Consider the following 16,360-nt stretch of genomic DNA (forward strand, 5'->3'; position numbering starts at 1 on the left):
TGCTGGAGTATACCGTATTGGGTATAGCCGGATACAACCAGCTATATGCTCTCATTGACTATTATGTGGTCCAAGGCCATCTGGCCATGTTCCGGCAGACATGCTGCGTATTATTTTTTATTTTTATTTGTAACAATGCTGTAACAAGGCCGGACCCCATTACAGTCAATCGCTGCAGCAGCCGGCAGTATCCAGCTATACCTGGTACGGTACATTCCGGCTGTTCTTCTGACAGAATGTACTGTATATTGCAGCTGTGAAAGAAGCCTTATGTGTGTGCAATTATTTGCTTATACCACTGTAATAAATAAAAATATTGTTTTTCTAAAGCAATACGTTATTTTAGGAAGGTTTTTCTTATTAGCGTACTCGATTAATCGTAAAAATAATCGATAGAATACTCGATTACTAAAATAATCGTTTACTGCAGCCCTACTCTATATATATCACCGCCGTGTAATCAGTAAAATGTTTGAAAGAAAAATATATTAAAAGATAATCTCCAGGGAACTTCTGACTCTACTTCATTGCGACTTTGGCTAGCGGTATTGTACTTCTGCGTACTAATGAGTGAGCCCATTGTGCAGTAGTTGTGGTGTGGAGCTGCTGACAAGCGTGCAGCCTGTGATCCTCAGGAGCTCCGCACTAATGAAGAGAGAATGATTGATGAGGGTCTTTGTCAGGTTGGGGAGGAATGCGTTTCACCTCTGGCTTCCCATTTTAGTAGTAATCCAGGTCAGCGATCTTTGATCTGTAATCACTGCTGACATCTCCGGTGACATCCTGTTAGCAGTCAGATTAGCGCTCAGATCCTTATGTTATTACTAATACAATTCCATCACAGTGCCGTCTTCTTCGGGGGGGGGGGGGGGGTTATAAATAATAGGCCATAAATAATAGGCCTTGTGTCTTGCAGAGATTAATCTTGAAGTGATGTTAAATATCTAGAACCTTTAAAGGGGTTCTCTAACTATTGATGAACTATCCTTGGTCATGTGGGCCTCATCCCCCCCCCCCCCCCCCCCCCCCCCAAGGCGAGCAGCTCAGCAGTAACCAGACATGGCCAACTTCAACGTGGGCAGAGCGGTGTAGTTCCCGTGCCAGTAGTCAGACCCCCGCCGATCTGATATTGTTGAGCTACAGCATCTTAAGGATAGGTCATCAATAGTTAAGTCTTGGAGAACCCGTTTCATTGGATTAATTTGCTGTTGTCTAAACCGCCATAAAAAAGGGTTCCATGGTCAAAGTGTACTCTTAGACCCATTTTAAGGGGGTTCTCTGGAAGTCCTTAAAGGGATTGTCTCATCACAGACAATGGGGGCCTATCGCTAGGATATGCCCCCATTGTCTGTGATGAGACAACCCCTTTAAGACTCACACGGTATATATTGGATAAAGGTTTGGACAGACATCGCCTCTTCCTCTGAGGTCGGCAATATTATCACTTGGGGACCGGCAGTCAATAGGCTGGACAGCTGAAAAGTTTCTCCTAATTTGACTTCTGATCATCTCTGGTGGATACTTGTTCTCATTGAGGAGATCTGGATGGAGTCTGACAGGCAGTGCTTCATGGGAAAAAAAGTATGCAAATAAGCTCTCCTCAAGAAGGAATAAAGCGGTCTGTCTTGTACCATCTAACCAACCAGTACCCTACTCTACTGACGAGGGCCAAGAGCCCCAACACGGCTGTCTACAGATGGGTCTGGTTTGGCTTAGATCATCAGTCATGTTTCAAGGCTTTATATATAAGTCGGACACAGACTTCTATACATAGGACAATTATTGGGAACGAACCATGGGCCTGTAGTCCCTTAAAAGAAGCCACAGTGACCTGGGCTGTGTTCACGACACCGCCTCCATGTATGTGCAGTGGCTGCGCTCCCCTTTTCACCACAGTGACAGCAGCAGAACCATGAAACTTGCCATGCTTTGTCTGCCGTCCGTAAAGGAGTTGTCTTGGGGGGGGAATTTGTTTTTTTTCTAAGGTTGTGTTCACGTCTGCATTATGCAACACCAAATGCTCCAAACAGACCAATTTCACTTATATTGGGGTCCATCAAGTTCTGCCAAGGTTAAGCTATCTTCACACCAGCGTTCTTGCTGCATCCGTCATGGATCAGCAAAAACGCTTCCGTTGCGATAATACAACCATCTGCATCTGTTCTGAACGGATCCGGTTGTATTATCTCTAAAGTGGCCATGATGGATCCAGCACTAAAACCATTGTAAGTCAATGGGGGACAGACAGATCCGTTTTTTTCTGACACAAAAGAAAACTGATCTGTCCCCGTTGACTTACATTGTGTGTCAGGACGGATCCGTCTTGCTCCGCACCACATCGCGGACAGAAAAAAGCTGCTTGCAGCGTTATTCTGTCCGCGATGAGGACTCAACCGTAACGGAATGCCTTCTGGTGCACTCCGTTTCATTCAGTTCAGGTTTGTCCCAATTGACAATGAATGGGGACAAAACGGAAGCGTTTTTCCCCCGCTATTGAGATCCTTTGATGGATCTCAATAGCGGAAAGGGAAAGCTCAGATGTTAAAGTAGCCTAGGAAAAAATAGCCCTGCATGCAGCACAGTTTTCCCATCAAGATTACAGAATTTGCAACGAGAGCTCCTGAGGGTATGGCCACACAGAGTTTTTTTGCAGGATTTTCTGCCAAAGCCAGAAGTGGATACAAATGGAATCGGAAATATAAAGGGAGGATTTATATTTCTCCTTCCCGGTGGATCCACTTCTGGCTTTGGCTGAAGATTCTGCATCCACACTTTGTCCAGAAACCTCAGTGTGGCCGTACCTTGTCCATTTGTCCAGAAACCTCAGTGTGGCCGTACCTTTGTCCATTTGTCCAGAAACCTCAGTGTGGCCGTACCTTGTCCATTTGTCCAGAAACCTCAGTGTGGCCGTACCTTGTCCATTTGTCCAGAAACCTCAGTGTGGCCGTACCTTGTCCATTTGTCCAGAAACCTCAGTGTGGCCGTACCTTGTCCATTTGTCCAGAAACCTCAGTGTGGCCGTACCTTGTCCATTTGTCCAGAAACCTCAGTGTGGCCGTCCATTTGTCCAGAAACCTCAGTGTGGCCGTCCATTTGTCCAGAAACCTCAGTGTGGCCGTACCTTGTCCATTTGTCCAGAAACCTCAGTGTGGCCGTACCCTAACAGAGCCTCCGATGCAGATGTGAACTGAGCCGAAACCTGTACAATCCTTAGAAGTGTCTGATGCTGATGCTACTTGGCCTAGCCCTGCCTAGTCAACCCATGTTCCTCCAATTTACTTGCATGCTTATAGAGTATGCATGCATGTATATAGAAATAGGATATGAGACGCTGATACTTTGTGGCTCTTATTGTGTAAATAACTAAGTCCTTATTTCCTTTATTGCAGATTAATTTACGCCTTATCTTGGTAAGCGGCAAGACAAAAGAATTTCTCTTTTCACCAAACGATTCGGCGGCAGACATCGCTAAACACGTGTATGACAACTGGCCGATGGGTAAGTGAGTCTCCGGTGATCACTGGGCACTGTATGGTCATAGTCAGTCTTCTAGACTGTAGACAGGTGCAGATGTCACATTCCCTCCTTTAAATGGGTTTTCTTGTTTCTTGCAAAGAAAGCTTAATGGGGTTTTTGGGACTTAAAGGGGTTGTCCAGGTTCAGAGCTGAAGCCGGACATACCCACACTGGTTCCTGTGATATGAGCATCGGAGCATTTCTGGATCGCGCAGGGCAAGGACTTGTTTGTTTACCTTGGCTTCCACCCAGCAGTGTTTTCGGTGACCCCACCGGCTCTGATGGGCTGGCTTTAGCGCTGCCCTAGCCGATTTACAGGCTAGAACATCGCTAAAGCACACCCATCAGTGTCGGTGATGTCATCGGGCTCACTGCTGTGCGGAAGCCTTTGCCTGGCAGTCCCTATGGAGAGCCCAGTACGTCACAGGATCTCCAGAAAAAGCAAGAAATGCTTTGAAACTCATATTAGTGGGGCTACCTGGGTGAAAATATGGGCATGTCTGGGTTCAGCAAATGGCATGTATCATGTAGAGAAGGTTAATACAAGACACTTCCTAATGTATTTGATTGTCCATATTGCCTCCTTTGCTGGCTGGATACATTTTTCCATCACATTATACACTGCTCGTTTTCATGGTTACAACTAGTGTTGAGCGAACTTCTGTTTTAAGTTCGGCGTCTAAAGTTCGGCTTCCGGTTAGCGAAGAATCCCCATATGGATTCCGAATTCCGTTGGGGTCCGTGGTAGCGGAATCAATAATGGCCGATTATTGATTCCGCTACCACGGACCACAACGGAATTCGGAATCCATATCTGGATTCTTCGCTAACCGGAAGCCGACATTTGTTATAGGAGTATTCCAGTTATTTTTTTATTTTATTTATTTCTCTATGGAATATGAAATCACACAGTTTTCTAGTATAAATGTATATAAAGGTCTGCTCACATACTGTTCTTGGTGCACTTGGTATGGCCCATGGACCTGTCAGTCCCGTGTTATGCATCCTTGCGGCTGTCAGGACATCATGGGAGTTGTAGTTTCGCAACAACTGGAGAGCCACGGATTGATGACTAAACATGGTGTCATTCATGAGACACCCTTCATGTCATACGTCCGCTGGCATTCAGTAAGCATCAGCGTTACACGACAACACTCAGGACTAGAGATGAGCGAATTTCATGTTGTGAAATCCGTTCACGCTTCCTTTGGTGGTAAAAGCAGATATGCGTTATGGATTCCGTTGCCACAGACCATAATGCAATTCTATAACAGAATGCCTTTAGAGGACTCCCCTACATAACGGAAACGGGACTGATCCGTTTTGCAGCCCACAGACTTCTATTCTGACGGAATGCCTCTAAAGGCATTATGGTCCGTGGCAACGGAATCCATAACGCAATTCTGCTTTTACCACCAAACGAAGCGTGAGCGAATTTCCAAATATTATATTCGCTCCTCTCTACTCAGGACATGTCTATGTATTAACTAAATAGAACCATTGTGGTATAATGATTTTATTTTGGTCCTTACAATAACTACATCACTGTGTATGTACAGGGCCGCCTGTCTCTAGGTGATGTAGTCATGTTGTTAAAAAAAGTTAAGTCTGTTTCACACTTACGTTGATTCCGATATTTAGATACGGCAGAGATTCTCAATACCGGAATTAAACTGATCTGTTTTTATTTTGTACAGCAGGACGCATCCGTTCCGTTAGGACGCGGTTGTGTGAAATCAAAACGCGAAGTAAACTGATCCATCTAAATACATTGAAAGTCAATGGGTGACGGATTCTCTTTTTTAGGCTCCTAACAAAGACTGATCTGTCACCAGTGACTTACATTCTTTTCAGTAATGGATCAGTTTTTTTTCCATTTCTATGACCGGACACTAAACCGCAGCTTGCAGCGATTTTTCTATCCGGTCACAAAACGGAATGCTGTCGGAACGGAAGACATCCCGATGCATGCTGAGCGGAACCTTTTTTTCCGGTATTGAGATCCTCTGCCGGATCTCAATACCGGAAAACAACAGCGCAAGTGTGAAACAGACCTTAACTGTGAAAAAACTACAAGCGTAACGCGTACAGATTAGACACCGAGACCATTGATAGAGGAGAGGAGGAGTCGCTGTAGGTGGTGGTCGTGGTGCATGTACTGTGTATGTTCTGCTCCAAAATACACTTGATTCACCTCTTAGATACCTGGACCAGAGGTCGCATGACATGACGCCATGTTTACACAGAGCAGAGCGAGAAAAGATTTCCCATTTTGTACTGCAAAATCCTGGTGTATAGAAAGTGGCAGGAGGGGTGTCAGACCTGGCGGACTTTCATAGACCGGGTTTTTAGGGTCAGGAACTGAAGACATTGAAAAGAAATGGCGTCCTTCTAGCGCTCAGGTTATTTCTGTGTAATTGCTGTTTTCATTGTGGTTAGGGAAATGGTTCTGCCCGCAGTCCGTCTCTGCCCAAACCTGTGATGCTGTTCAGTGAGCTGATGCTGTCCTCCCGTGTCCTAAATGAAACATCAAAGCGTTGGCAACCTTTGCAGCTAATTATTTAAAGACATTTTAATAAGTTATCCGCACCAGCGCTTCTCATTTATGGATCATACTTTGATAATGCAGTGTGCAATCCGAGCGTCATGGTCGTTCTTCTGAGGTTCCTGCATGACATTAAATTATTAGGAGTGGCTCCGCAGCAACAGTCAACAAGCTGACCTCTTAATAATAGCACAGGCGGCGGAAGGAGGCGCCACCTGGAGGAGGAATTGATGAGTTTATAGATAGTCTTAGGGCGCAGAACGGAACCACGGATGCGGACAGCACGCGGTGCGGAACAGATGTGGACTCGTATGGTCGTGTTAATGAGCACTTAAAGGGTTTATCCGGTAATCATTATTGATGACCTATGCTCAGGATAGGTCATCAATATCAGATGGCACATGGACTTTCTGAAGCTCAGTCCTATTCAAATGAATGCCGTACCCAAGCACAACGTGTACTGCTGTGCCTGATGAGAGGAGGACTGCAGCCCTATTAAACAGCGGACGTGCGAGGAGTTGGAACCCCAGCGATCCTAAGCGATCTAAGTCCTGGAAAACCTCTTTAACTGGAGACATTTCCAAACACGTTTGTTCTGTGTAACTTACAAAATGGGTAAAAGTTACTTAGTGAAGGTGGCTACTGTCTACCTCCAGCCACAAGATGGCGCTCCACCTGACTGCCGCTGGGTGCAGACTCCGTATTTATCTGAGCCGCACACGCTATGATATGTTATTTTTCAGCTATTCATTCTTACAACAGGAAAGTAAGCCCCTTCCTGTGGAAAAATGTGAACATCTCCGACATAAGGAGATTTATTATTATACAGCATGTATTTTTGTTGGTTTTTTAATTTTAATTTTTTTTCAGCCGGAAACCACCTGTATCATTTTTCTGCAAGAATCTCACTTTGTGCTGCCTCCTAAAGATGCTGACGTCTCATTTCGCCACTGTCCTCCTCCTGTAGAAGTAGAGCAGGGCGCGGTGCCAGGCGGGGTAATATAGCGTTCAGTGTCCTAATGTGAGCCCACACTACAGCACGTTGGGATTTTGTGCATTCGAGGACTTTGGATTCTTCCGAGTTTATTGAACCGGAGATGTGCGAGGTCAAATATTACAACTCCTATCGTGCGCTCGATAGAGATGTAACAGAACTGTGAATCAGAATTAAAAATGAATAGATAGACCCATGTATACTCAAAGCGGGCGGCCCGATCCTATGAGGGCCGGCAGACATGGGAGAGGAGGCTTGTTACGGGTTTACGTCACCATCTAGCACCGTTATTTTTCCTGATACTCTCCCCATATCTCTAGAGGTTCTTATAGGAAGCCATCGCTGATAACATCATTGTGTTGAGCGTATTACTTGTTTCCATAGTAACCGCAGTCGCAGTTCTCTTTCTCCTCCAGATTAACATTATTAGTGTAGTTGAAAGGAATAATGTGGTGTACCAAGGAGGAAAGTCTGCTTCTAGTCTGTCAGAAGAATATTCTTATCGTGGGTCAGCGGGATCTGTGCTGAAGCAGGGAAAAATGGCAGCACGGATGTGTTACGTAAGGCTACTTTCACATTAGCGTTTTTGCGGATCCGTCTGCAAAAACACTTCCGTTACAATAATACAACCGCATGCATCCGTCATGAACGGATCCGGTTGTATTATGTCTTCTATAGCCATGACGGATCCGTCATGAACACCATTGAAAGTCAATGGGGGACGAATCCGTTTTCTATTGTGTCAGAGAAAACTGATCCGTCCCCATTGACTTACATTGTGGGCCAGGACGGATCCGTCTTGCTCCGCACCACATGGCGGACAGAAAAACACTGCAGGCAGCGTTTTGGTGTCCGCCTCCAGAGCGGAATGGAGGCAAACTGATGCATTCTGAGCGGATCCTTTTCCATTCAGAATGCATTAGGGCAAAACTGATCCGTTTTGGACCGCTTGGGAGAGCCCACAACGGATCTCAAACGGAAAGCCAAAACGCCAGTGTAAAAGTAGCCTGAGGGTACAGCGGCTACATGGAGTGGCTGCGCACTAGCTGTACCGTCATGCACATCGGCACTGTTTTCAAACTGTTTGGGGTACGTTAATTCAGTGATTTATTTATTTTTTCATTGTGATTCCAATGTTCTTTTCATTGTGTGCTTATATATATATATATATATATATATATATATATATATATATATATATATATATATATAAAAATAAATAAAAAACACACTGTGGCTTTCCCTGCAGTTGTGGTTCCCTCCATTCATGTTAGTAGGATAAAATCCCACGGTAATAAACATGTTAGAAGGACATGCAAATCAATATCAGATGACTGAGATCTAACATCCCTCACCCCCCTTGATTAGCTGTTTCTGGTTGTGCCGACGCTGGCAGTAGGTATCGGAACAACACACTTCTGTCCATTGCGGAGGAGGTGAAACTGCTAACTGCTTCCGTTCACTTCAGTAACCAGCTGCATCCACTACACAATGGACAGATGGGTATTCCTGGCACCGGCCATTCGGGGAGAGGGTTGCGGGATGTCGGACCCCCGCCTATCTGATATTGATGGCCTCTTTTTGATGCACTATTTGAGGCCAAAGACAGGAACGGATCATAAACTGAGGACATATAGAAAGGACCGAGCTATATCCTCGTTTTGAATCCACTCCTGGCTTTGGCTTCAGAAACTGCATTATAGGACCTGAACACGTAGCCTAAATCTACATAATTGTTGCTTTAAGAGCTTGCAATCGAATTAGGGAGGTGGAGAAATACAGACTGCACGGTAGAAGAGCTGATGTCAAGCGATTGTTACTGACGTCTCATGAAATTACAGTAGGTAGATGTCCACTTGTGATCACCCCGGCTTAATTGACTCAACTGGTAATTGACGATAGCACAACCATCTGTTCTTCTCTAATTAAGTAAAAGTAGGCTTTAAAGAGCAATTTGTTGGAAAAGCTTTGATAGAGAAGTATTTCCATTCTATCCACCATGACGGCCACAATAAGAAAGATGACCCTTGACCTCTGTAGGGGCAGGAATACACACAGAGAGTTTAAATTGCCCCCACCCCTCCTCCTCAGTGTTTTTCCTGCCCCTACGGGGTTAGCACGCAGAGAGTCCTCCCTGTGTGGAGGTGAAGATCAGCATAGAAGTTACCTTCGTCACCCTGCTGCCTTCTCGCGGCAGGGGCAAAGGCTGGGCAGCAGTGAACAACATGGACGCTCACCCCGGCTCATGCTGGGACCTGCACTCCCTCTCGCATCACGGTCTCCCGTCCACATGGGACGAGCGAACTAGGAGCGCGGCGTCCCTTTTGATTCTACGGGCAGAAGGAGGCGGAACCAGGGCGCACAGTACTGGGAGGCACTCCTGGATGACCTCAGATGCCAGAAATAGTTTAAAAGTGGCGCTCATGCAGCATGGAGCTGTACATCACCGCCACTATGTCTACTCCTGAGGCTCCTGCATCCCATCAGGAGGGTTCTGACCCCTCTCCGGCTGCACCTACCGTGAGTTCCTCTAAGGGGAGTATGTTTATCTTTTTGTTTAGATATAACGCTTAAAAGCTGATGTTTGGTTGCTCGTCTCTGTTCCTTAGGGAGCAAAGGATACTAAGTCTAAAGTCAAGATCTCTAAAGTGTGCTACCTGTGCCAAGAGACTACCTGATAACTATAAAAAGAAGTTGTGCAAGCAATGCATTTCTGATGTCTTAAAAGAGGAGCAACCATCTAGGGGTGGGCGATATAGACGATATGCCATATAAACTATATAAATTTGGCCAACGATAGAGATTTCGTTTATATTGCCATATCGCGGTGGAACATGGAATGCGCCGCTCTCTCCGCACGCACCATGTTCTCCTGAGCCGGCACAATGGAGAAAGGGGGAGGGACTGTGACCACTGCGCCACCAATGAATATAGTTAATATGCCTGAATACAAACGGACCCTGCATGTGCTGGCCATATTCCATACCTGGCCTCTATTACTGCGCGCTGCGATCCACCGTAATTAACCCCTCAGGTCCTGAGGGGTTAATTGCGGCGGATCACGGCGCGCAGTAATAGAGGCCAGGTATGGAATATGGCCGGCACATGCAGGGTACGTTTGTATTCAGGCATATTAACTATATTCATTTGTGGTGCAGTGACCACAGCCCCTCCCTTCTACTCCCCCTCTTCTAAGTATTATATTAATTGCAGGCCCCCCTCCACACGATTAAATCATTGGTGGCAGTGTAATCGCGGGGCTCTGATCGGTTACCATGGCAGCCAGGACTCTACTCAAGCCCTGGCTGCCATTGCACAGGGCAGCAGAGAGCGTGTGAAGTCCTATTCACCCTAATAGAGCTCTATTAGGGTGAATAGGACAAGGGTTCTAGCCCCTAAGGAGGCTAATAGTTAAGTAAAAAGTAACCCCCCCCCCCCCTCCCCCCGAAATATAGAATATATTGCGATATATATCGCACATGCTTAAAATTATATTGCAATATAGATTTTAGGCCATATCGCCCACCCCTACAACCATCTATCCTGTCCGAAATAAAGTTCTTTATCCAGGATGAGATTAAGTCTTCCTTAGCATCTCTGACTACTCCTAGTACGCCTATCCCGCCTGCCAAAAACCGAGACTATCCATTCAATCCTCCTCTGATGCTGAGGACATTGATGAGGAGACCGCTACCTCTAGACAAGTGCTTGAGGAAGAACTTTTCTCAGAGAGTGAAATTGCAGAGGATGATAAAAAGTCATTTTTTTCCTCGGATGAAATGGAAGAGTTACTGAAAGCAGTTAGATCTACCATGGGCATAGAGGATACTCCCAAACCTCGTACGGTACAGGATGAGTTGTTCGGGGGTTTACGTACTAAAAGAACCAATGATAATATCAAAGAGATATTAGATGAGTGGACTGAACCTGAAAAAAGACTAGGGGTGTCCAAAGAGTTCAGGAAAAGCTTACTATTTGATCAGGCTGAATGTAAATTTTATGATGAGATACCAAAAATTTATATTCAGGTGGCAAAGGTAGTCTAAAAGACGGCCTTACCATTTGAGGGTTCGTCACTACTAAGCGATCTGATGGAACACAAAGCTGATTCTTTGTTAAGGAAAGCATGGGAGGCATCTATGTTTGGTGTAAAAACCAACCTTGCGGCTACATCCGTGGCAAGAGCTATGTACTTCTGGTTGTCAGAGTTAGAGGATCACCTAAAGAACAAAACTCCCAGGGAGGATATCATAAATTCCATACCGCTATTAAAATCAGCAACTGCTTTTTTTGGCAGATGCCTCGGTGGAGTCTGTACGTTTTGCAGCGAAAGATGCAGTCCTTTCCAATGCACCCAGAAGAGCTTTATGGATGAAAGCATGGCCTGGGGATAAAACCTCCAAGTCTAAACTATGCTCTATTGCCTTCTCAGGGGAGTTTGTTTTTGGCCCAGTGTTAGATAAGATACTGGAGAAAGCGGCTGACAAAAAGAAAGGGTTTCCAGAGAAGAAAGGAAAAAAAAAAGAGGCCCTTTCGTCAGTTCTCTTCACAATCTAAGCCCTACAGAGGTAAGGGGAAAACAGGCCGCTGCAGCTACCCAAAAAGTGGAAGGGGTAGAGGATTTATCCTAAATCCCCAAAATAAACAGAGCAACAAACTATGACGCCAGAGAGGGAGGCAGGTTGAAGAATTTTCTAAACCAATGGAATCTGGTTACGTCAAATCCATGGGCACTAAACATCATAGCCCAGGGATACAGAATAGAATTTTCTTCAAAACCTCCAGAAAAATTCTCCGTTACCACCCACAACAGAGGTATACAGGAAAAAATTTGGAAGGGAATTCAGAACTTAATCAAATCGGGGGTAGTCATAGAGGTACCAGACTCCGAAAAGGGGAAGGGATTCTACTCAGGCCTCTTTCTAGTCAAAAAAACCGACAACACATTCCGCACAATAATAAATCTAAAACCTTTGAACAGATCTATAGTATACAGAAGGTTCAAGATGGAGTCAATTGCATCTACCATTCCGCTGATTCCAAAAGGTGCCTTTATGACATCAGTGGATCTAAAGGACGTCTACTATCATAACATACCAATTCATCAGGCCTCCCAGAAATATCTAAGGTTTGCAATAAGAGATCCTGGGGGACTCCTCCATCATTTTTAGTACGTAGCTCTCCCCTTTGGTATCTCATCGGCCCCAAGAACATTCACCAAGCTGGTGGTGGAAATTATCATTTTTCTACGCAGGAAGGGAACCAAGATCATCCCTTACCTAGACAATTTTCTAATACCGGTAATTGGCAATTCAAAAGAAGAAACCTACAGGACTACAGAAGAGGTTATAAGTACCCTTTTAAAGTGGGGGGTTTGTCCGGACACCCCCCCTCCCCATTCTTGCATAACCCCATTAAAGATATAAAAGCCAGGGCATACACAGCCCCATAGCCAAACTTGCTACCAGTTTCCCAATATGCGTGCATCAATCACTCCCAGGTAACGCAGAACACAAGCCGTAATAATGCCCCAGTGCTCTGACTAATTTACATTTTTCTTTTAAACAGAAGATATTTTAATACAAAATAAAAAACATTTCCCTCCACATCACTCACTTCATCCGTCTTCTATGGCTAAACCATATTTCAGGCTGAGCACCATATTTCACCATATTATATTTTTACACTGATAAATCTGCTTCTCTTCTATTGCAAAACTGTTTGCCTGTAGCCACCACCAGGGGGAGCTCAGTGCATAGGAATTTACATAACATTGATCTCTTTGCACTGAGCTCTGCCTAGTGGCCTCTACATGACAAAACATTGTTTTGTTGCCCAGAGAAGAGGAAGGAGTTCATCGTCAGGCCCTTCCTGGCCATGTAACAGTTGTGTGGTCTGCCTACCCTGAAGGTACACCACTGCTGAAAAGCCATCAGGATTGTATACTTCCTACAGCTGAATTGCAGACTAGTAAGTCCTGTTAATACCCCAGACTGATACATTGCAGCAACAGTCAGCAGGCTGTAATACTTAAAGGGGTATTCCAACAAGTGACTTTAATTGTAATCTGTAGGGTAGGCAGAGCCTGTATGCAGCTCTCACCATTGTAGGGTCACAGAAGCATTCAGGTGCTCTCCTTCTCCACCCTCCGTTTTGCATGACTCAATAGGGAGAGTCCATGGTTTGTTTGTTTTTTGCCTTGATTTTATTCACTGATAGCAAGCAGACATTTTGATAATAGTAAGGAAGCACAATGGCAGAAACACAAAGTCTATTAGAAGGTTGCATAATGTTTCATTATATAAGATTAGGCTTTATTTACTTCTAACCTGGACAGCCCTATAACTCCTGAGGACAAGGCAGGATCAGGAGCGGAGCAGTGACTGTAATACGACTGTTATCCCTTTCAATAATGGCACGATCAACGCTGCATTTAAAAGGAGAGACTGAGGCCGGGGGACTGACTATGGTGTGTTCAAGGCTCATACCTAGTATATGCAGACAACCTCCTTCAGTGAAGGACCCCAAAGTATGTCCTATCACCTTCCTACTGTGCCTAACAACCGATGCAATACACGTATATCATCATTTATTTTGATTGGTGTACCATAAATCTATATATATTTTTATGCATTTTTGCCAAAATAAAAACGAATATAAATTTAATATATACTACTCACAAAAAGTGGATATTTGTCTTATGGGTAAAATTTCAGGATGAACCTAAAATGCGCTCTAACCTTTACAGGTGAACCTAATGTGATCTTCTCTAATCTTTTGAATGCCCATGTCCAACTGTTCAATGTTTCAGTACTTTTTGCACAACTTGCTGTTCTCTAACAAGGAGCTTAATGTTCAAATTTAACAACAGGTGTTTGATCCATGAATCGCCCAATAAATTTCCTGGTTCAATTAGGATTGGTATTTAAACAGTCGTCCTCATCATGCTGTTCAAATTTTGACATCATGAGACCAAGACGAAACCTAACAATTGTTCAGCAGTACCTAAACATTGTGAGGCTTCAAACAGGATGTTCTCAAACTCAGTGGCCACTGAGCTTAGAATGTCAGAGTGTCATCAGCAGGTTGCAACAGAAGAGACTAGAAGAGTCACATAAAGGCATAGAAGTAGACATCCTTTGGCCACATCCCACACTGCTGCTCACCTCCCAGGCACATTTAAGGGAGGTGAGAGGCACTCAAGTGTCACGTCAGAGCATTCGAAACCGTTTACATCAGCGTGGTCTGCGTGCTAGACAGCCTGCAAGGCTACATGACCACAGGCCTCATCATCTTGCATGGGCCAGGGAGCATCTACGCCGGACGAGGGACCAGTGGGCCTCAGTGCTGTTCACTGATAAGTCGATTAACGCTGAGCAGAAATGATGGCCGCCAATGATGTTGGAGATGCCAAGGAGAGCGCTATGCATCAGCCACTGTTGTCACCAGATGAGCCTTTGGTGGTCGTTGTGTTACAGTGTGGGCAGGTGCGTCTAGTCAATGCAGAATTGCCATACACTTTGTGAATGGTACAGTGACAAGTATACTACTTGAATAACCTCGATAATCCAGTCATTGTGCCTCTGCATGAACAACACAGGTCTAATTTCATCTTGGACGATCAATGCGTCAGTGACCTGAGGGCCACCCTTCAAGAGTGGGATGCCATGCCTCAGCAGACGATAAGTCGACTTGTGAACAGCATGAGACGTCGTTGTCCAGCTGTAACTGATGCTCAAGGCCGCATGACAAGTTATTGAGACACTGACATTTTGTGGGGGTATACCTACCACTGGTGTTAGCTTGTGTTTTAATAAATTGTTTGAGATTAGGAAATCACCATTGTATGCTTCTACTTAAATGCCCTACTTTCATGATACAATATCACTGTAGCATGGGCTTTTTACATTTTCCGTAAATTTCACCTGAGCCAAATATCCCTAACTTTTTGTGAGTAGTGTATATGAACTATAAAATGGCACCTCTGTAAAATACATCTCGTCCTGCAAAAAGTAAAACCTCATCCAGCTACGTTGACAAAAATTAAAAAGCTGCTGACCGTCGGAATGTAAAGAGTAACAAAAAAAATGTGCTCCCGTTCCTCAAGGAGTTAATGTGTGGAGATACTACTACCAAACTTATTTTTGTTGAAGGTGCGTCATTTGCTCTTCAGCTGGACTGAACCCTACAGAGAGTCTTTGTTGGCTTCTTACTTTCGAATCTTACGGTTCAATCATTATTTTATTAAATCGTATAATTGAATAATGTATAAATACATCCAATGAGTATACAAAACAGAAAAGTACAAGGTCAAGAACTGAACATACCAATAAGTCTGAGGTAGTATTACATTCAATAATTAGTCTTACGGAACAAAATTTCAAGTATTAGTACCGTTGGGGCTTCCATAGATGAATCTAAGAGCATACACGGCATTTATTCTCTAACTTCCAGACTAATAACCACATAAGACCGGGAAGACATCACAAGACGTGACAGACCAAAACAAGACATATACAAAAGGAAGGGGGGGGGGGGGGGGGTGTATAGGATAGGATAGGAGATTCTACTTAGTGTAGTATTTAGGAGCTATTACCGGGGACAATACCTGTTGTCAACCAATCATGGAAAGATGTGGAGGTACGAAATTGATTCCATGGGTCCCAAGTCCCCCAAAAGGCTGTAGCAGATCCTGAATCCCTAGCGCCTAATTCTTCCATGTACTTTCGAATCTTAAAGGGGATTTTTGAGAATATTATCTGTTAGGGGGATGCCCCTGGCCTGCATCATAGGCCTCAGTGGCGCTTGTGGCCATGTCCATGCCCTGGCCAGAAGAGCAAGCCAGGGACTTGAAGATGAAAGAGTAGGAACCAGCGCACAGGAGCAGAGCAGCATGAAGCTGATATATGAATCTTGTAGGAGGTGATGCAGGCTAGGGGCCTTCATCTGATGTTCCCAGAAAACCTCTTTAGGGTGCCCATACACCTTCAGCAGCTGTCCGCCAAATGCTTGTTCAGCTGACCGCTCTCTGTCCTGATTCCCTCGTCCATATACATTCAGCTACATGTACGTATGTGTTTTCAATGGGTAGAATGTAGAAAGCCGCTGCTGGCTTGATTCATTTTCCATCATATTATACACTGCTTGTTTCCATGGTTACGACCACCCTGCAATCCATTAGCAGTGGTGGTCGTGCTTGCACGCAATAGGAAAAAGCACCAGCCTATGTGTGCTCCCAGTGTTCCGGCCACCAGAGAGGCCAGCACGTTTTCCTATAGAGTGCAAGCACGACCACCACTAATGGA

The 16,360-nt window shown here is 44.8% G+C and overlaps 1 protein-coding gene across 1 annotated transcript in view; it reads left to right on the top strand.

Annotated features, from left to right (window-relative positions):
* UBL3 (ubiquitin like 3) overlaps positions 1–16,360 on the top strand; it is a 115,841-nt gene that overhangs the window by 77,714 nt on the left and 21,767 nt on the right. The window contains exon 2 of the mRNA XM_040426166.1: positions 3,390–3,498. Coding sequence (XP_040282100.1) covers positions 3,390–3,498 — 109 coding nt within the window. The remainder of the gene's footprint in view (positions 1–3,389; positions 3,499–16,360) is intronic.

This window comes from Bufo bufo, chromosome 3, assembly GCF_905171765.1.
Source record: "Bufo bufo chromosome 3, aBufBuf1.1, whole genome shotgun sequence".
Classification (NCBI taxonomy): domain Eukaryota; kingdom Metazoa; phylum Chordata; class Amphibia; order Anura; family Bufonidae; genus Bufo; species Bufo bufo.